Source organism: Calidris pugnax, unplaced genomic scaffold (genome assembly GCF_001431845.1).
Source record: "Calidris pugnax isolate Ruff unplaced genomic scaffold, ASM143184v1 scaffold91, whole genome shotgun sequence".
NCBI lineage: Eukaryota > Metazoa > Chordata > Aves > Charadriiformes > Scolopacidae > Calidris > Calidris pugnax.
The window spans coordinates 686,321-706,360 of NW_015090898.1; the positions used below are offsets into that span (position 1 = coordinate 686,321).

General features: G+C 49.0%; 1 protein-coding gene across 2 annotated transcripts in view; it reads left to right on the top strand.

Annotated features, from left to right (window-relative positions):
• The first annotated feature begins 60 nt into the window (after nt 1–60).
• DENND2C (DENN/MADD domain containing 2C) overlaps nt 61–20,040 on the top strand; it is a 24,044-nt gene continuing 4,064 nt past the window's right edge. The window contains exons 1-14 of one of the 2 annotated variants that reach the window (XM_014948549.1): nt 61–3,453; nt 4,445–5,390; nt 7,206–7,354; nt 8,084–8,196; nt 8,908–9,075; nt 11,819–11,915; nt 12,644–12,688; nt 14,675–14,862; nt 16,895–17,004; nt 17,504–17,573; nt 17,925–18,002; nt 18,678–18,818; nt 19,041–19,189; nt 19,594–19,771. In XM_014948549.1, the coding sequence (XP_014804035.1) occupies nt 4,588–5,390; nt 7,206–7,354; nt 8,084–8,196; nt 8,908–9,075; nt 11,819–11,915; nt 12,644–12,688; nt 14,675–14,862; nt 16,895–17,004; nt 17,504–17,573; nt 17,925–18,002; nt 18,678–18,818; nt 19,041–19,189; nt 19,594–19,771 (2,289 nt within the window). In that variant the 5' untranslated portion in view covers nt 61–3,453; nt 4,445–4,587. Of the gene's footprint in view, nt 3,454–4,089; nt 5,391–7,205; nt 7,355–8,083; nt 8,197–8,907; nt 9,076–11,818; nt 11,916–12,643; nt 12,689–14,674; nt 14,863–16,894; nt 17,005–17,503; nt 17,574–17,924; nt 18,003–18,677; nt 18,819–19,040; nt 19,190–19,593; nt 19,772–20,040 lie in introns of those variants that run through there. The other variant, XR_001412790.1, reaches the window with a different exon arrangement.

Here is a 20,040-nt window from a genome sequence, read left to right on the forward strand (position 1 = left end):
ACTGAGGGCCTGGGGCTACGGTGAGGCGGCGCCGTGTGTGAGGAGACGAGCCCGGCCGCAGGCAGACGGCGGCCCATTACTCGCCGTCACGGGCCAGCCCCGCGGGGGGGCCGCAGCTCGGTCCTGCCCGGTCCCGTCACCCCGTCCCGGGCAGGCGGGGAGCGGCGGCGGGGCCGTTTCCCCGTGGGCGGGCCGGGAGCTGGAGGACACCCAGCAGCCGCCTTGGACCGGCCCCCGTCCTCCCGCAGCCTCTGGCCCTGTCCCGCCCGGAGAAAGGGGGTTCGGGGGGGTCTCACCGTCTGGAGGGGGGTGCAGAGAGGGCCCCGCCAGGCTCTTCCAGTGGTGGCCGGTGACAGGACTCACGGTGACGGGCACACGCTGACACATGGGAGGGTCCCCCTCGACAGCGGGAAACACTTTCGGGGGGTGACCAAGCACTTGGCTGCCCGGGGAGGTGGTGGACTCTCCCTCCATGGAGATACTCCAAACCCATCCAGACGTGGACCTGGGCAACCTGCCATAGGTGGCCCAGCCCGAGTGGGGATGTTGGACAAGGTGACACCCAGAGGTGTTTTCCCCCCTCAACCCCTCTGTGATTCCGTACGGAGCTTCCTCAGGGCAGATCACTTACTGGTGGGCTGTGGTGCTGTACATGGGGTCTTTCCTGGCCATGCTGCCCAAGGACATGGGGTCTAGGCTGGTGCAGAGCCCCCTTCCCCAACTCACTGTGCAGACCCCTCTGTTCCATGGCTGAATGCAGCCTGTCCGAGTGGGCACCTGGCTACCACAACTGGTAGAGCCCTAGTCGTGGTGGGAGCTCTTCCTCTTGACAGCTGAGACCTACGTCAGCCCTAATAACAGAAGAAAAGTAGAAGAGGGGTTGCAGGAGAAATCGCCCCTGGAAACATGCATCTGGGCAATGATGATGGTGGTTTCTGCTGTCCCAATCAGTTACGGAAGGGAGGGATGAGCGAGCGGTGACCTTGCTGCGTGGGAAGGGAGAGTGGAACTGGGAAGTGAGAAGCTTCTGCAGAAGCTGCTGTGCTGGGCTCCCAGGGCTCTGTCTGCCAGTGGGGAGGTGTGGGACCTTGGCCCCAGGGTGAGGGAAAGGCCCGAGGTGGGTACTTGCTGGAGCAATGGAAGGGTCCTGACCAGGGCCAGGAGCCCGGTGGGGCCCCAGGAGCGTGATGTGTCTTTCAGTCACTACTCGGGCTGGTTGTCCCTTCAGGGGCTTGCAGGCAGGATCAAGCAAATTGCTTACTATGTGAGCATTTAGAAGTTAAACTCCTGCAGGGACAGGATGTGGCGAGTGAAGAAATAGACCCTGAAAGATTTTGGGTGCCCTGTCCTAAAAAGCACAGCTCTTGGGCTGTGTTTGCCTTGAAGGGAAGGCGTGTGGAGAGGATGTCTGAGGATGTTGGGTACGGGGGGAATAAGCGGTGGTGGTTGCACCAAGAAGCAGCTGCAGGATAACTCATGTTTGAGTTTGACTTCCTCTCTGTCCCCACCGTGGGTCTCAGCTCTTGTGTGAAGCTGCAGCATTCCTGGGGCATGGAGCTGCCCTGCAGTGTCTGAGTCATCTGCTGCTTTCAGCGTGCTAACCTGAGCATTCAGACACTGTGAGTCAGGTTAAAAAACCATGGCTTTAAAAATAGTACATTGTGGGTTCTGTCCTCCGGTATAAAAGCCTTTAGGGCTTACATGTTTAAAGTAGGGTGGGTTTTTTTGTTGGTACCTTTTATCATGGGTAAAAACTTACTTTCCAAAAGTTGAATTTCATCACTTCAGAAAAAAAACCAGAAAGTTGGAAGATCCAGAGATATCTTTCCTGTCAGTACAAAAGTCTTGGGACCCATGGTAGAGGTCAGACTTTAACCTTCTTTTGCCACGTAATTAAGATTAGCATCCTATTTACTGTGTCCAGGGGCTGTGCTCTACACGGCCATGTATCTGATGAGGTGGAACTCCATTCCTCAGCATGATATGCAGAAACTTTGAATGAGTTAATAACTATAGTTGCTTTGTATCGAGATGGAAGTGACTAAGCAGACTGCATTCCTAAAGTGTTACTTATTTTGATATAAAATCTGCTTGCTTGGTACTGCCCATGTCTTTTAGGCATTAGCATGGCAGAGTTTTGTTCAGAAAAGCTTCAGGTTTGGAGTAGCTGAGAACTCTGGAAGAGGTCCTTGCTGCTGTGCTACTCCCCTCATCCCTCCAGGACCGAGCTGGCAGCTTCCCTAGACTTCAGAAGACCAGAAACTCTTTTATTTGGCTACTAACACAGGAGGCTTGGTGACAAGGAGGTCTCTTGGGTGGTTTAGAACTGCATGGCTCTCATAAAAGGAGTGAAAGATTGCTTCAGAGCTGCATGGGCTTGCCGAGTCAGTGATTTGCGTGTTCTTGTGCCTGTTGTGCAGGAGGACAAGGTAAGGTGGTGTGTTAGTGCCTTTGTTTAGTTAATCCGTGCTACGGAGGGTTGTGGGGTATCTGCAGCACCTGCAGTGTGTGGGCTTGACCTCAGCACCAAAGAGTATTTTATTCTTGAACAACATTGGCAGCATTCTCTCCTTGAGCATGTGCTTTCAGGAAATAGAATTGTCTTGAGACCTTCCATGGAAAATGCTGAGCATTCTTTCTGGCTTTCAGAGTTGGAAAAAGAGTCAGGGCTACCTATCATGTGTTGTGAACGTGTCTCTTTCTTCTGCTTTGGGTAAAGATATGGAAGCTGTCTTCAAACAGAGTGCATCCGAGAGGCTGTCGGGAGAAATGTGGGATATTCTGTCTAGAAATTATTTAATTTCTCTTCACTCAAAACTACTGTTTTCAATGAAATAATTCAGTATTCTTGACTACACTGAACTGCTGTAAGTGCTAATGCAGTAGGGATGATAAATTTGGCTTCTGTGGAAATACTGAGAATCATAGTGGAGACACTGAAGTTTGGAAGGAGAGGTCAGGAGAGCATCAGTCATGTTGGGGCTGGTTAGTTTGTGAAAGGTCCCTGAAGTACAAGTGCTGGCTGCCTGATTCTGGTGGTCTCTACCAGTCCTGTGTCCCTAAGCTGTGGTTTGGCCTTTCTCTGGCTGTGACTGAGGGTTACTCAGTTCAGATCAGACCACCCCAGTCTGCTCATTCTTCACCAAAGATCCATCTCAGCTCAGATTAAATGCCTGGTTCTTGATAGCAGCCACCTGCCCTGCAAGCCTGGGCAGGTGAAGAGCTGCATTCTCCTCCTTGGGTGGTTATTTGGGAGGGTACAGTTCAGGGCTGTGGCTGGCGGAGCAGCACCGAGCAGGAGAGCACGTCGTGCGCTTTAAGGTTGTGCTCTACCCCCTGTGTTTAAGATGAGCTGGGAGCCGTGTGTTCCTGGTTGGATCTGCTGGTCCAAAGATCAATGACGTGCCTTGGAAAGACCTTTGCTGTTGCGCTCCCAACTGTACGGCTTCTCAGGTGAGTGAAGCTTATTGCTTCACCTTCTAGTAATGCTACTTCTGCAGCTGCTGCATGGAGCTTCGCTGGCTGGAGAAGACATATCACTCGGTAGATTTATGCTACAGGAGACGAAATAAACTCAGTGTGGATCCTGTTTCTGCACATGGGTCTGTAGCTCTGGATGCTGGAGCCAGGTAATCACTTGAGCAGGGGGTGAACTGCTGGAATGCTGGGCACTCATCAGAGAGCAGGACCAGAGGCAGCCCTGCAGAGCCTCACCAGGACCTGTGTACTGGCTGGGATGGTGCTTCTCCACGTGTTTCTCACTTGCTGGTTGTGCCTCATCGTGGAAGCACGGATGCGGACAGTGAGAGAGGTTGGAGCATTAGGCTGACTTGGGCCATGGCTCTGTATCGGGACACAGAAGTATGGCAGGCTGGCTGAGGAAACTACATGCAGTTGTTTGCCCTCATGGACACTGCCTGCAGATGTTTTGGCCGCTGGTCAGAGCCCTGAGAAGCTGGTGGCTGATGCATTTGGGAGGCTGATCCCCCCTCTCTGAGCCTGTCCCCATCAGAGCCCGTGCCTCGGGGAGCGCCCCGAGCACAGCTGCTGCAGGGTGGCTGCAGTGGCACAGGAGAGGGGAAAGTTCTTTCCTGTCTGCTAATCAGGACTGTGCAGACAGGAATGGAGGAAGGATGGCTCTGCTCTGGCTCAGGATGTTTTGAAAATGATGCCTATTTATAGGAGAGGGCTGGGGCAGAGGGCGGCAGCCCCAACAGAGGAGGGAGAGAGCGGGACAAGTTCGAGAACAAGAGGACACACAACCCAGCCAACCTCTCCTGCCCGCCTCTCCCTGAGACCCCCGTGGGGAGTGTGCTCTGGAAGCCTGTTTTGAACATGTGATTTAGGGAGGAATGTTCTTCAGCAACTGCCAGAGAGCAGCTGGGAGCTCCTGGTGATGTCTATGGCTGGAGTGTACTGATGGTTCTTTTCTTTTCGTCCACAGGTTGTGCTGTGCAGAGCTGACACCCAGGGGCTCTGGGACAACACTGTGTCTTTGGAGTCTCATACCACCTTGATGCGTGCAGGACACGTGTGGACCTGGACAAGGCTGGAGATGGGGTGTTTTTAAGCACGTTGGCAATTGCCATGCACCCAACAGGGCCAGTGGACAGTGGCTTCTCCCGCTCTGCTGTGCAGACCCTCTCCCGGAGCCACTGCCGCAACATCAAACAGAAGATCTCCCAGTGGGAGGGGAGGACACGAGGGTGCTCCAACAAGGAGAAACAGCAGCTGAAGGACTTTGGAGTAAAGTATGATCCCAGCTGCGATGCTCTGCTCAGAACAAAGCCAGAACATACAGACAAGGGCAGAAAGACTGAGTCCAAACATCCAAAGAGCCTGGGTTTGGACTTCAGGGAAGATGCACGGAGCTGCTTGCAGACTGATGACTGTGGTGACCTCAAGCCCTGTGCGTGCAGCCTCTCTTCCCAAGCCAAGGAGAAAGGAGAGAGGCAAGCAGACTTCCTGCACCCAGGGGCAAGACTGCCCCCGGGGAACTTCTATACCTCAGAAGCTCTGTGGAGGAGAGTAGATCCCCTTCTGCCTGACAAAGCCCCACCATGTCCCTTGGACCTTCAGAGGAAGCAAGGGAGGTGTGGCTCCAGGGAAAGAGAACTTAAAGGAGTGGAGCCTCTCTGCAGGGCAGAGAGGAGCTTGAAAAAGATTTATTCTGAGGCTGAGGGGCAAGAGGAGGAGCAGGCTGCTGTCCCACCACCCAAGCCCCGCAGGACTTTCTGCTATCTTGCAGAGAAGGGTGCTGGTAGCTACAGCGATGCCAGTGCTAGCAGGGAAGCTGCCCTGCAAAAGCAGCATGGAGGAGACTTGGTGTCATCCTCCAACAATTCTGAGAAGAAAATAGCCAGCAGGAGGATCAGAGGGAGAAGCCAGAGGTACATCAATTCTTCTCTCGTGTCTGAAACATATTTCCTTAAATCACTTTACAGATGGGTTTAAACAGCTTGCTTGCCATGATATCCTTGTGGAGGTGCTAGTACTGATGATGCCTTTGTTGACGGGGAGAGGATGTTTCTGGATGAAAGTACCCTCTTTCCAGTGTTGTGTATATGCTGCTTTTGCTGCTGATAATCTTACAAAGAAGGCTAAAAGCTCCAAACAGGTGTCAGTCCCACACCTTAAAACAGAGCTGAGTGATAATATGCTGGCCCCAGGGAGAGTGCTGCCGGCTTCTTTCCCTGAGCTTGTCCTCAGCTGCAATTTCTGGGTTTCAGAATAACTTTCTCTGGGGGCAGTACAGCTACTGAACGTTCCAGCTTTCCTGTGAGTGAAAGATTCTCTTGTTGCTTAAAGCTGGAGGCTGTCAGCTGTGGTACCCCTGTTGCAGTAGGTTTGGTTATTCTTCCCTCTTTCCTGTATGTAGGTCCCTGTTACAGGGTAAAAAAAATCTCTGAGCTGGCTTGGTGCTAGTTCTGCTGTGTTCTGTGAGCGTGACAGCTGGAGATGTGGCTAGGATTCCTTGAAACCTTCTTCATCTGTGGCAAACCGTGCAGCAACAAACCCAATTTTATGATGATGGGCTAAATCCCTGCCAGCTCCTTTGTGACCTCTGTGCCATAATTTTGAAATGGAGGCCAAGTGTATGAAAATGCAAACTCGCAAATGCGGTGACACCCTTAGGAGGAGAGATCCAGTGGAAAGCAGTGCCCTAACTCTGAGTGCTGCTGCCCTAACTCTGAGTGCTGCTGCAAGTACTTAGTCTGCAGAACATGTTTTGGGTTCTTGCCTCTGTGACAGGATGGGACTTGCCATACACACCTGGAGTGTGCTTGGCCACAGAGCCTCCAACTTCATTTTTAATTTAAAAATCTCCCAGAGTAAGTGAGTAGGATTCGTTTGGTGTGCTGGTTTTGGCTGGGATAGCGTTAATTTTTTTTTTTATAGTACCTTGTGTGGTGCTATGTTTTAGATTCGTGATGAAAACAGTATTGATAACACACCAGAGTTTTAGTTGTTGCTGAGCAGAGCTTACACAGCCTCAAGGCCTTTTCTGCTCCTCACATCATCCCACCAGTGATGGACTGGGGGTGGGCAAGAGGCTGGGAGGGGACACACGGGACAGCTAACCCCCACTGAGCAGAGGGATATTCCAGACCAGATGATGTCATGCTCAGCAGTAAAAATTGGGGGAAGAAGGAGATAAGGGGGGACATTTGGAGTTAGTGTTTGTCTTCCCAAGTCACTGTTATGTGGTGGGGCCCTGCTTTCCTGGAGAAGGCTGGACACCTGCCTGCCGAGGGGAAATAATGAATGAATCCCTTATTTGGCTTTGCTTACACGCACAGCTTTTGCTTTACCTATTAAACTGGCTTTTTCTTGACCCACATGTTTTCTTGCTTTTACCCTTCTGAATCTTTCTCCCATCCCACTGGGCGAGCAAGTGGCTGTGTGGGGCTGGCAGGGGTTAAACCCCAACACTTGGGAATCAGAGGGTCCAGAGCGGAGCATCCATGTGCTCGATGGCCCCAAGGAGGACAGCAACTCGCTGGTACATGCAGGTCCCTTTAGAAGAAGTTACACTGGTTTTCCTCTAGGAAATCTTTTGAGTTTGAGGACATCCAGGGCTTCCGCAACCGGATGGGAACTACCAACTCCCCCAGACTTCGAGACACACTCTGTGTGGACTGGAGACAGCAACTCACTGGTACATTCAGGTCCCTTTAGAAGAAGTTACACTGGTTTTCCTCTAGGAAATCTTTTGAGTTTGAGGACATCCAGGGCTTCCGCAACCGGATGGGAACTACCAACTCCCCCAGACTTCGAGAAGAGGCAAATGGCACTGCGGGATCCAGGCTTGTCTGCACACAGTCAGAAGACAACATCTACGAGGACATTATCTGTATGTGCCTGTGCTTCTGGGGGATGCACTCACTGTATTTAAGGGTAGAAAATTTGCTGGGGAGGGATGCATGAAGATGAGAATGTATTGAGGCCCTTTCCAGCTCTATGAATTTTAAGATCTTCCCCATCTGGGACTCTTTGGATGTGAACAGCTTGATTTCAGATGTCATAGAAGGTTGCTAGAATTGGCCTGTGCTAAGCTGATTTCTTTGTTAGCTCTTCAAATGCTTTGCTCGAGTGCTGCACAGAGATCAGTGTGAACACTGGCAAAATCACCTGCTTTGCAATAGAGCTACTTTTTTTTGTTTGTTTGTTTTTGCAGTGGTAGAAGTGTTTTGCACAGCTGTGTACAGCTTGCCAAGTTGATGGTAGTGGGTTGGAAGGATCTTTGAGTGGTGGGAACCTAATCCATCTTAACAGGTCTCCTTCAGACCCTCTTAAGGTTTGGCAGACAACTGCACGCCCTCCCTGCTTACATCCCCTCCAAGAATGGTTTGTTTGTTTTTGCAGTGGTAGAAGTGTTTTATTTTGCTGTGTACAGCTTGCCAAGTTGATGGTAGTGGGTTGGAAGGATCTTTGAGTGGTGGGAACCTAATCCATCTTAACAGGTCTCCTTCAGACCCTCTTAAGGTTTGGCAGACAACTGCACGCCCTCCCTGCTTACATCCCCTCCAAGAATGCAGGACTTTACCTCCTCTCATAAATCCCCTATCCAATGCTTTTCCAGGTCCTGCAAAAGAGAACCACTATGAAGATATCAGAGCGCTGCCCTTACCCTTGTGGAAGGTCCCATCTGTCTGGAAGCTCCCACCCCCTCGGAGCAACAGTAGAGCTCCCAAGGTAGGGTGAGGGGATTAAATTGTCATGTGTCATATAATTTGTCACAGAGAGTCATCCTTACAAGGGCCCTACTTTGTACTCCCCCCCGGCCCCACATTCCCTACTGCTGTGTCATTGGCTTTCCTTATTTTTTTATTGTTGAACCACTATGAAGATATCAGAGCGCTGCCCTTACCCTTGTGGAAGGTCCCATCTGTCTGGAAGCTCCCACCCCCTCGGAGCAACAGTAGAGCTCCCAAGGTAGGGTGAGGGGATTAAATTGTCATGTGTCATATAATTTGTCACAGAGAGTCATCCTTACAAGGGCCCTACTTTGTACTCCCCCCTGCACATTCCTTACTGCTATGTCATTGGCTTTCCTTATTTTTTTATTGTTTGTTATTGGTGTAAATGATAATGAACCAACAGTGGCAGTTGATGAATTTGCACATTCCTTACTGCTATGTCATTGGCTTTCCTTATTTTTTTATTGTTTGTTATTGGTGTAAATGATAATGAACCAACAGTGGCAGTTGATGAAGTTGCCAAGGAGCAAAAGAATAGGAACAAGAGAGAGTTGATGAGAAGTTTGAGTGTGCAGGGTGGGATGGAGAGCTTGGCAGAGCAGGAAGCTGCAGAGAGTTTGTCATTTGTAATGTGGCTTCTTTGAGTCTGAGCTTGGATGAAAACTTAATCCCATGCTTAACCATCTCTTCTGATGCTGTTTTGTAGCCTCCCCCAAAACCTCCCTTCCTCAGTCGCAAGAGTCTTGAGCTAAAGCCCTCCCAGACAAGTTTCCAAGGGAAAGTGGTGAAGGATACAACCCTGCCTGTCACACTGACTGAGTGGAAGCTGTTCCGAGCAGTGGAGGCTGCTAGCAAGAGAAAGAACTTGCCCTGGGTGAGATTTAAGCGTGAAACACTACTTCTTGCATGGCATTTCAAACTCTTGTTGCTTTGTCTAGCACCTTCTAAGTGCTTTGTACGTGGTGATGGAGCTGTGTGTCTGGCAGGTGAATGCTGGTGGGTGCTGCTGTATGTGTGGACAAGGCACCCTGCTCTTAACCATTTCCCTCCCAAGCAGCAGGGCAGGCGTTTGGGGATCAAAAACCAGAGTGCCAGTTCTGGCTGGGACAGGGGTGATGTTGTTGGCCAAGACTCTGCAAACACAACACCAGGTGTTGACCTGGAGATCAGTGCTGTGTGTGAATACTAGCTCTTCCTCGTGCTTTGCCATTGAAGCCTTGTTCCCAATGCTTCCATGAAGTGTAATGATGCTAATTTTGTGCCAAATGTGGTACAGGAATGCAAGGAAGCTCCCTGTGAGCTAAAGGGCCAGCCCTCTAGAATTGTGTGTGTGTGTCCCTTGCTCCTCATGACTTCTCAGACTGACCCATATGTTCTTGCTGCAGGCACTGAGTTCTTAGATGGGAGTTCTTGGCTTGCCATCAGGAACATTCCCTTGCAGCTGTTTCATAGCCTGAAGGTGAAGAGCAGCTTTTAGGGATATTTGCATTTCATAAAGTTCTCCCCTCTGGTGCCTCTGGCCGCTCCCTCCTGCCTGTGTGCAAAGGCAGATACTCTTTCCAGGCCAGAGTAGTGGGAAAGGCTTTCAATCCACTTTCACATTGGAGGACTCCATTGTAATTCTCATTTGATGTGTTGGGAATCTTTCTAGATACTGGTGTTGGTGACCAGCTCAGGTCCCTCAGTGATAAACATGCAGCATGAGCTCTAGGACTGTACCTACCACTGTAGCAGCATTTTGTGCATAGGACTCAAATTCCAGTTGTGGTAGTGGCAACAACTTACTTTTGCCATGGTAAAATCATTTGTCTTCTGCGGATCGTTGTTTCTTGTGAAACTTGGGTGTATTTGCTCAAATTGCACAAGACTGTGAGGTAGAGTTGGACAGCTGCAAAATACTTTGAAAACGTTAAGTACTTTAGAGAAACAAGCAACTTCTCTATGTGTTTTTAAACAAACTGTAGGCCTGGAAAATCCAGAAGGAGATGGCAAGATTGTAAAAATGCTGTGATGGAGAATAGCTTTCATTTGGACAGGGAAAAGAAAACATTCTCCAAAAGCAAAAACCGATTCCAAAAATCTGGTAACAATTTATATGCAAGGAGCACACTTTTTTTGCTCACAAGGAATTCAGCCAAGATTGCCTGAGAGATTGAGAAAGGGATTGGAGTCTAAAGAGAAAGAACTTACTTATTGCTTAAGAAACACATAGCTGCCCTAAACACACCCAGTATCTTTCACTGGTGACTCAAATGCATAAAAATCAGAACAGAAATGGAAATTCTCTAGGTGAGGCTGGATGGTACAGAGGCAAGAAGGCAGATCTTGCTGGAGAAGCAGCTCTGGGCTGTTTTCTTCCTTGCAGCCTCACCATGCCAGGAGGACCAGCTGATGCAGAGAACGGGGAGAAATAGATCTGAGAAGGAGAAAAGCCTAAGCCTAGTTTGCTGAGCTGGGGATAAAGGCTTGAGCTGAAAAACAGGTTTTCTTGCTGAATTATCTTCCTTTTTATGTAGTATTTGTGGTGACAAATCGTTAGGCCCCACCCTCCTACGCTCAGTGGGAGCACCTAATGAATTCTGAACTTGAGACAAGAATGAACTTGACCTGCTCACTGAATTCAGCACGAATCCTTCTCCACAGTGAAGCGATGGCTGCCTTTGACGTGCAGCGGTCCTGCAGTGTTGTACCCTGGCAGCTGGGGGAGTCCAGAGGGCTGTGAAGGAGGGACAGAAAGCTTTGGGATTTTGGCTTTAAGGCCGTTGTGAGCAGTGGAAGGAAGGTTAACAGCGTTGAGTTGGAGTGTCTAAATGCTGGCCCTTCTTTCATGTCTGTAGCTTCGTCTGCAGTGGGCTATGGTTTTTTTCCTGTGGGACAGGTCTGTGGTGTCCCTGCAGCATAAACCCACAATTCTGTCTGTCTTCACTGGTGCAAAATTAAACTACATAGTCCTTCATTTTAGCAAAACTACTCTGGGACAAGGACTGTGCTTAGAGCAGCTTTGGTCTGTGCCGACATGGTGCTTTGGAGAACCTGGTCCAGCTGTCTGACATCCAACTGCAGCAGAAAACTTAAAAGAAGCCAAACCAAAACCCAAACCCCAAGCTATACTTTCCAGCTGTCTGACATCCAACTGCAGCACAAAACTTAAACCAAACCAAAACCCAAACCCCAAGCTATACTAAGAGCGCTCTGCTTTTTCTGGGCTTGGAAAGAACTGGGAAGCTTGAGAGCATATGGAGTTCAGGGTCCTTTGTGGTGGAGGGTTAATAAGGCATTTCTGCAACAAGAAATGGAGATCTGATGCCAGCCACTTTGCTGCTTCTGCCATCTGTTTGGTAGCAAAGTATGATAACTTCCAGAATGCTGGTGCAGTTCAGTGTCAGCTTTGAGTCGTGCTAACAGTAATCTCTCTTGTAGCAGAAATTCTGGGCTCATTCATTATCCAGTGCTAAAAGCACTCAACAAGCAGCCTGTGAGCCAGTGTCGTTGGCAGGACTGGAGCAGCCTTTCCCATGTTGTGGTGTTAGATGATAGCTGCTGGGCTGCGGTCCCGTTGGCACCCCGACTCTTTTCTGCACCACCACATTAACCTCTGCTTCTGCTTTGGATTTCAGCTGGTACTAAAAATACAGGAGATCTTTGATTCTAAGCGTGGAAAGAAGAGGATGAAGTTGCTTAATCCTGCTGGGAGAGAAGCACCTCCAGTGAAAGGTACAGAGGTCTCCAGCAGCTTTCTCTTGGCTATAAACCTCTCGAGCAGCTCAATTTCTGTACGCCCTGGGGTATCTTGGGCAGCAGAGACACCACCACCTCCTGCAGCTCGTGCAACAGTGCTGAGTCCTGTGTCTCACAGCTGGAGCTGTTGAGCTTTCAGCAACACTGGACTGGGAACACTTGATTAACCCAAGTTTAACACAGTCACAAATGGAAGATTCCACTGTGATTTCTGAAGAGCTGGGCTACTGGTTAAGAGTGTTTTTTCAAAAAAGCAGAACAAACCCCCAAATTCCCCACAAAACCATTTGGCATGAGAACTACCTCTGACCGCTCCAGTCATTGCTTTAGTGCCTCTGAAGTGATATTCTTGTGTTCTTCTGATTTTGTAGCCATGGTATAGTCTTTCTTTATAGTATATTCTGTTCAGCAACTCTGTTAATTTTTTATAGCAGCATCAAATAGCTACCTGGTTTCTGCTCTTTGCCTCTGTTCAGCTGACCTACAGGTGGTTTTACTGGAAACAGTGACTTGATACCAGCTCTGCTTTTTGAAATTTCCTATTGTAGCACATTTGCCGGTACCGGCTGCTCTTCGAGCAGGAGAGGTGGGCAGCCCTGGGTGGTGTTGGTCTGATGAGTCTAAAGTTCTCTCTCTTTCCCAACTTTGGGTGTTGCCCATCTTCCTTTTGCATGGCTAATAAGTGAAAACTATGTGTGTTTCAGGTGAAACCAGTGGGAATGAAAGCGATACGGAAAATCAGCCAAAAAGTGAGTGACTCACAGGGGTTGGTCCTGTCCCCTCTGCACATTTGGCTAAGGCTCTGATGGGATAAGCACACTGACTAGTTGTGGCTTCTGCCAAGACAGGGCACATCGAAGAGGCAGCATGGCCAAGGCTGGGAGCTGTTGTTGTGACAAATCTGTTTCTGCTGCTTCTCCTGAACGCTTGAGGTTTAATGCCATTAATCTGCCAGTTGCTAGAAGTACATTCATTTTGGGTTGGTAGTCCCAGTTAACTAAAATGCATCTTGCCAGGAGATGATTCATTTTGGGTTGGTAGAGTCACAGTTAACTAAAATGCATCTTGCCAGGAGATTGTCCTTGAATCGCTTTCGCTGCTAACACTTGAGGTTATTTTCCCCCTACTTCCTTCCCTGGATTCTGTTTTAACCTTCACTGCTAACCCCCTACTTCCTTCCCTGGATTCTGTTTTATACCTATAATGGTGTGAGATACCCTCTCCCTGGGCAGAAATCACTTGGTTATTTGTCTGGTTCCACAGCCCTGAGTTTGATCATAGACCCAAACAACAGGCTTGAAATACCCACTTGCTTTTAGCTGGTGGGGGAAGAACCAAAGAGGTCATTGTCTCTCTGCTGGTAAGGTTTGGATGTGAGATGGCAATGGTTGGCTGGCAGCCCTGGTGAGAGACTTTGTCATGTCTCTAAGCAAACATCTAGTGAAAAGAACCAACCAAATTGTTTGAGACGTTTCATTTACTTGGGGGAAACGTACAGAAGGCCATAACGTGGAGCAAATAGTGAAGTTCCACTTCTTTATGTTAAGGAGAATAATGGAGAGTGAAGAGTCTCTGCAGAAATACAGTGACTGAGTCACTGCCTGATTTAAGAGTTGTTTCCAAAGTGTCCAGAATGTGTCATGGTGCCTGGGCCACAGGAATTTCTTACGTCAGAGTGCTGTGCCTGTGCTTGTGACTCTCTGGTGCCTGTCAGGACGTCCCAGCCTGCAGGTCTCCTGGCTGGGAAACTGGCTCTGCCTCTCATGAATGCCCGTGATGCTTTACAGAGCATCAGCCTGGCAATTACCAAACTGGTGGAGCTGGGCTTCCTCTCACTGCTGGGAATGTGAACATACACAGTGGTAAAAGCCAATGTGTGTATCAGGAACATAGACTATAGAGAACTGGATGGAAGAGGGCCTGGCCTGTAGTTAAACTTTCCCTCTTCTGGAGTTAAGAATAAATACTCACGATGCATGGGCATTCCTCAGTGGGGATAAATGAGACTTGTCCTGGTCCTTTAATCCTCAAGGTGTTTGCCCAAGCATCCCAGCTCAGGCAAGATGCTGGTCACAGCCTGCTGCAATCCAGGAGAGCTCTAAGGGTCTCATTAGGGTCACCATTTATAGAGTCTGAGATAATTGACTTTCAGGTACTTTTCCAGTCTGGCCCAACTCGGACAATAGGATATTCTGGTGCTTTCCACCAGTCGTGCAAGCCCAGAACTTGCTAGATCTTGAGGTTCTGGTATCACCCCCCTCTTTGGGCCACCATCCAGGTGCTGTCAGGGGGTGATCTATTATTGACTGTTTCCAAGCGAGAGGGGACATGGGAACCAACTGCGTTAAGGGGCTACTGTAATGTTCTGGTCTGTTGCCCTTTGCATTCTTTCCTGTTCTGTGTTGGGTTATTACATGGCCCAGGTGAGGTGAAATCACACCAAGCACTGAGTGGCCTAAGGAGATGTGGGCTGCACCACCACAGATGTGTGGAAGGAATGTCAGGACAGCAGGAGATTGGTCCAAGGGATTTGCTGAGCAGCTTCCCCTCCCTGGAACAGCTCAGTGCTTGAGGAGCCAAGGCAGGAGCCCAAGTCCTGTAGAGCGCAGCAGTGATGTTAGGCAAATGCACCCTTCTTGTTTCCCCTTCTAACGGTGTGACAGGTCCTCTTCTGTGACCTGTAGGTGCAGGGCAGTGGTAGCCACGGGTGGTTTTGGATTTGTTCCTTTCCTCAGGTCGGCACAGGTGCCCGTTGCAGGCGCAGTCAGCCACCAAGAGGAACCCACACTACCAGACTCTGGAGAGGGATCTGATAGAGCTTCAGGAGCAGCGGCTCTTTGAGCTGTTTGTGGTGGTGTCGCTGCACAAGAAGGCATCTGAGACAGCGTACACACCACAGATCATACAACAGTTTCCCAGCAAGGTAGGAGCTGCATGGAAACCTGCCCCAAAACCACACTCAGTAGCTGTTAATTTCCCTCTCAGACTCTGTGCTGCTACAGGATACAGGCTTGGAATATGAAGCACCTTGCTCTGTTACAGACCTAATGTATAGTGTTGGGCAGCTGTTGAATCTCTTTCTCGATAATGAGTTTATTATCTTTTTTTGGAACTAAGAAGGCTCCTACTGTGACTTTAATTGCCTGGAAATACCATAAATCCATCTTGTCTTGTGGTGCGGTGCTGAGGCGGGAGAGGGAGTGCAGTGATCTGTTCCCAAAGCTGGCACCACCTCATCCTGGTAGTCTGTGATTTATAGACAAGGAGTGAAGCAATTTGACTAATGGTGCACAGGAACTAGAATCGCAGGGCTTTTAGGCTTATTTATGCTTTTCTGGGGAAAAAAAAATATGGGCAAAGCCATGTGTACTAGCCCCCCAAAAGCAGAGGAGAAATGTGGAATTTAAAGTACTGTAGCTAGAACAAGCCATTTGAAATAAGCCTTCTCTCTCTCTGTTCAGCCCAAATGGATGGCAAGGCCAGTGTGTGGCTCCCAACTGTGACTCTGTGTACACAGTAGTTTCTGTAAAGCTGAGAGGATGGAGCCTTGATCCTGTTTCTGTGGTTCCAGATTGAAATGAATATTCAGTTGTCACTGTCTAGGCTTGTACTTGCTGCCTTCCAGTAAAAAACAGTAATTCTATCTGTGCCATCAGGACTAAGCCAGAGATTATTAAGGAATCTGCATGTCATCCAAATAGAGAAGGAGAGGTCACATTCGTTTAAGGGAGGTTATGTGGAACTCCAGCAGGAGCCACAGTGTCCACCTGCGTAAGGGATTTGTTTGCAAATAGCTCTGGTGTCTTAAATGTGTAAATGTTTTGGATTCACAAAATGAATAAGGGACTGCAGCCAGAGAGAGTGCAAGTCTTAACTTGGTGGGTAAAACTGAATATACATAAATAATACTTGCTAAAAGTGCAAACTTCAGGGTGTTAGGAGGAAGAAAGGAATGTAAACAGATTTGGCTTCTCCCTGGTCCAGCCTCTCAGTCTTTTGGGAACAGCTTTTGGGAACAGCAGAGTGTTGTTCTTTTCCTGCTGCCCAGGGCGACAATCAGACCCAACTGTACCATGGGGCCCTTCACTGGCCTTTATAAATACATTAACAAAACGAATTATTTTCCAGTGTTTATCCTCTGCTCACATTAGAGTGTTTTGGTGAATGACTATACTGGACAGTCTATCGTGTTGGGATTTTGCAAGAAACATTGCCCAGTAATTATTGAGGTGTTCTGATTACAGATTTGTCTCCCTTCTAAAAATAGCCTTGCTTCCAAGTAATCTGCTTCTCACCCTCTTCTTTGGGCTGCATGCCCAAGGACATCAAAGCTTTTGTACAGCTGTTACTCTGTAAAAATGTTGTACTGTTTTCCTAACAGCTCCTTCATGCTGTCACAGCTTGGGGCACTGGAATAGCCAAGATGTGCTGACTGAGAGAAGAGTGTCTGAAGTCAGCTTCATGCAATAAACTTTCCTCTTCTCAGGGACTTTTCCTACTTACGTGATCTCTCTTATTTGAACTCTAACCATTCTATGAAAACCTTCCTTTTGCCCCTTCTGGGCAGTTTTGAGCATGGGAAGTTGTCCTATAGTCTCCTCTTAGCACCTTCACATCTCCTAGGAACAGAACTAAGGCGAGCTGACACAACCATCACTTGGGGTCAGTTCTAGCTTCATTCCCCAATAAACTTGGCCATGATTGTAAATCCTTACTCAGTTCCTAGCAATTCCAGCTGGGGGGTTTTACAAAGGTCCAATCACCAGGAAAGATGCAAGAGGTAACTGGGAATTGGGAATCTGTTATAGTCAGATTATGTTCTCCTGTGTTTGTGCATTAGCTATCTGATGGTTCAGCATTTGGAAGTGTCGGGAAGATACTGTCTCCCGTTGTTTTAAATGCTGCAGCTGTGCATCACACCTCAGTGACTTCAAATGCATGTGTCACCCCTCCAGCCTGAACATCCCTTCAGACAGTCAAAGGATACTGAAGAGAGGCTAAAGGTCATTCCCAAGTTTTGCTTTCCAGATCCCAAAGACTGGTTCCCTACATCACACCTTAAAAGGTAAAGACTTGTTTTTGAATGTTCATGCCAGAAACAGGCGATGCTGAAAGCTTAGGTATGAGCCAGTTTCCTGGACCAGAGGAACTGTAGCCAGAGTGAGGGAAAAGGGGAAAGGCTGAGTCCCTCGCCTCTGTGGTGGGGGAAAATGAGATATGGAGGTGGACTCAGAGGTGCTGCTTCTCCCTGAGCACCATCTGTCCTATAAGAAGGAAGTTTGTATTGTCTGTTCAAGGCCAGATCCCAGGGCTGGGAAGTGCTTCTGGGGCTCCTTAGCAGAATGGAGAAGCAGCTGAGAAGGAAGAGAGCTGTTGTAGCTCAATGAGAGTCCACGGGCTGCAGGTTTTTACACTGAACAGAGCCTGAAGTAGCTTGCTGACCACAGCAGCGGGTCTTCAGTATGACCAGAAGGAGAATGGCTTGTAGTTTGTATGCTTTGTTTGTCAGTCTCTTCTCTGAACTGGATGGTGAATTTAACCCTGACTGTACTTTCGTTCCCCAGCGAAACGTTTTCTTTTGTGTTGACGGGTGAGGATGGCAGCCGATGGTTTGGGTACTGCAAGAAGCTCCTGGTAAGCATCTGTGTGTTGGGTGGAGTGTAAAGAATGTGTTGATAATGGACAGACAAGCGTGGGACGTGAATCAGCAGTAATTTCCCATGTGGGTTAAGCAGTGCCTGTGCTGCTGGGGTCACCAGCCCTTTGAGTGCAGGAGGGAAGGAGTGTGGTGATGCCCAGCAATGCAGTGAAATGGGCTCTGGGTGGGAAAGGTAGCTCCTGGAACTGGTCATTCCTCGGGAATGTTTTAAGTCAAAATTGTAGAGGGAACTACAGCGGCAGGAATTCTGCCAGTCAGCTGCAGGGTAGGTGCCAGGTTCTTTACTGCATCCCTGTTCTCAGCATAACTGTTTTATTGCCTTTCAGCCGGAGGGGAAGGGGAAGCGCCTTCCTGAGGTGTACTGCATCGTTAGCCGCCTGGGCTGCTTCAACCTCTTCTCCAAGGTGAAGTGGGGAGAGCTCGAACTTTATATCAGATTTGAGCCCCTGACAACCTGCAAGCTCCACAAAGCAGCTGGATGCTTCTGTGCGGTCTAGACCTATGAAGGCAACTATTCCTTCAGCAAATGATTGTCAGGAAGCGGCTTCTAATACCTGTTATTACTGATGGTGCTCCTTCACCCTCTTCTTCCATTACTTGGAAATGGAAAATCAGTTTAAGGGTGGGGTGGGGGAGAAGATCTCAGCTTGTTTCTCTGAGCACCATGAGGAGTAGATAAAGAGGTAAAGACTGGGGAAAGCTCCTGCAGGTAAAGGGCAGCTCTTGCCAAAGAACACAAGATCAGGCTTTTGATGAAAGCTGCTTTCTAATTGTTGGAGCACAGAGTTTCTAGAACAGTGTTTCAGAAAGACTTCTCGGGGAGGAGGATAGGCTGTTACTCCTCTAGTTGTGAGAATTTGGTTACTATATACAAGACATTCCTTGCAGTAGCAGAAGACTGGGTTTGGGAATGGAGAGTTGTACCCACAGGTGTCTGTTCCCATTTGATTGTTCAGACGTTTGAGAGGTGCTTTCACAGGGGTCTCGAGGGAGGGATGGGGCTGTGAGTCCATTAGAGATCGTGTCTCCTCTGGCTCACCAGCAGGCCTTGAAACAGCATCCATTGTATTTTCTTGCAGATTTTAGATGAGGTGGAGAAGAGGCGAGAGATGTCCCCGGCCCTCGTACACCCGTTTATGCGCAGTGTAATGGAGGCGCCATTCCCTGCTCCTGGACGCACCATCGCTGTGAGGAGCTTCCTGCCGGGAGCGGGAGATGAGGTAATGGCGGTCAGGGCCAGCCTTCCTCTGCTGTCCCCGGGGCAGAGCGGCACTTGGCAAACTGCACTGTAGAGGAGTGCTGCCTTAAATAGTTGGTCTGAAGGTGATGTCCTAATGTAAGAAGAGAGATAGACTGCTTTTTGAGGAGGAGCTGCTTGGGTGTCCCCCCATGGGGTTCCCCGAGAGGGCCTGACCCACCATTATCTCCTCTGCTCCCCTCAGGTGGTGGAGCTCTGCCGCCCGCTGGACTCCCGGCTCGAGCACGTTGACTTCGAATGCCTCTTCAGGTGCCTCAGCGTCTCACACACCATCCGGGTCTTTGCCTCTCTCCTGCTGGAAAGGAGGGTGATCTTTGTTGCTGACAACTTGAGGTAAAAAATGAGTCTGAGTGACTGGTTCTTTTTGAGGGACGCTATTTTTTTTTTTTTTCTTCCACTTTGGGCCTGTTTTGTGTGCAACCTTCTCTAACTTTTTGTAAATAGTTACATTTAAAAGCTTTTTGCAGACTTCCCACACAACACGTGCATGCTTAGAATTTGGAGCATGCTATTTACCCACGAGGAGATAAGGGAATGTTTCCGGTACCTCTTTAGCCTGGGGTGATGCCATTTAGGCTCCCCATAACTGATGTTAAAAGTGGATGCATGGGGGCTTCTGCTGATGCACAAACAACATATGTGAATGACATTTTCCCCGAGCATTTCTAACCTGTGTCTGTAGCTGAGAACGGAACGAGATGTTGACAACCCACTCTGTGCTTCTTTCACCTTTCTAGCACTCTCTCTAAATGTGGCCATGCCGCAGTTGCAACGCTTTATCCCTTCACTTGGCAACACACCTACATCCCAGTCCTGCCAACTTCTATGATTGATATTGTGTGCTCTCCGACCCCATTCTTAATTGGCATTCTCTCCTGCTCGTTACCGCAGCTCCAGGACCTGCCCATAGAAGAGGTGAGAATTGGGTGCAGCACGGTGGAGGGACAATGTCAGTGGTATGAGGCTGAGGCTGACCTCTCTGCAATAATCTCTGTGGATTCTGTCGTAACATAAACTCTTAAACTTTTCTAAGACAGTTGGGGAACTCACCAGATACATTCAGGGAGTTCCGTTGTGATCAAAGACAAGTTACATTTGCTGTTCTGATAGACAGCCTGCAGTTAGGCAAAACGTGTTTCATGTGTGACATCCCCTGCCACTGGGGACATTTTAAAAAAAAAAAA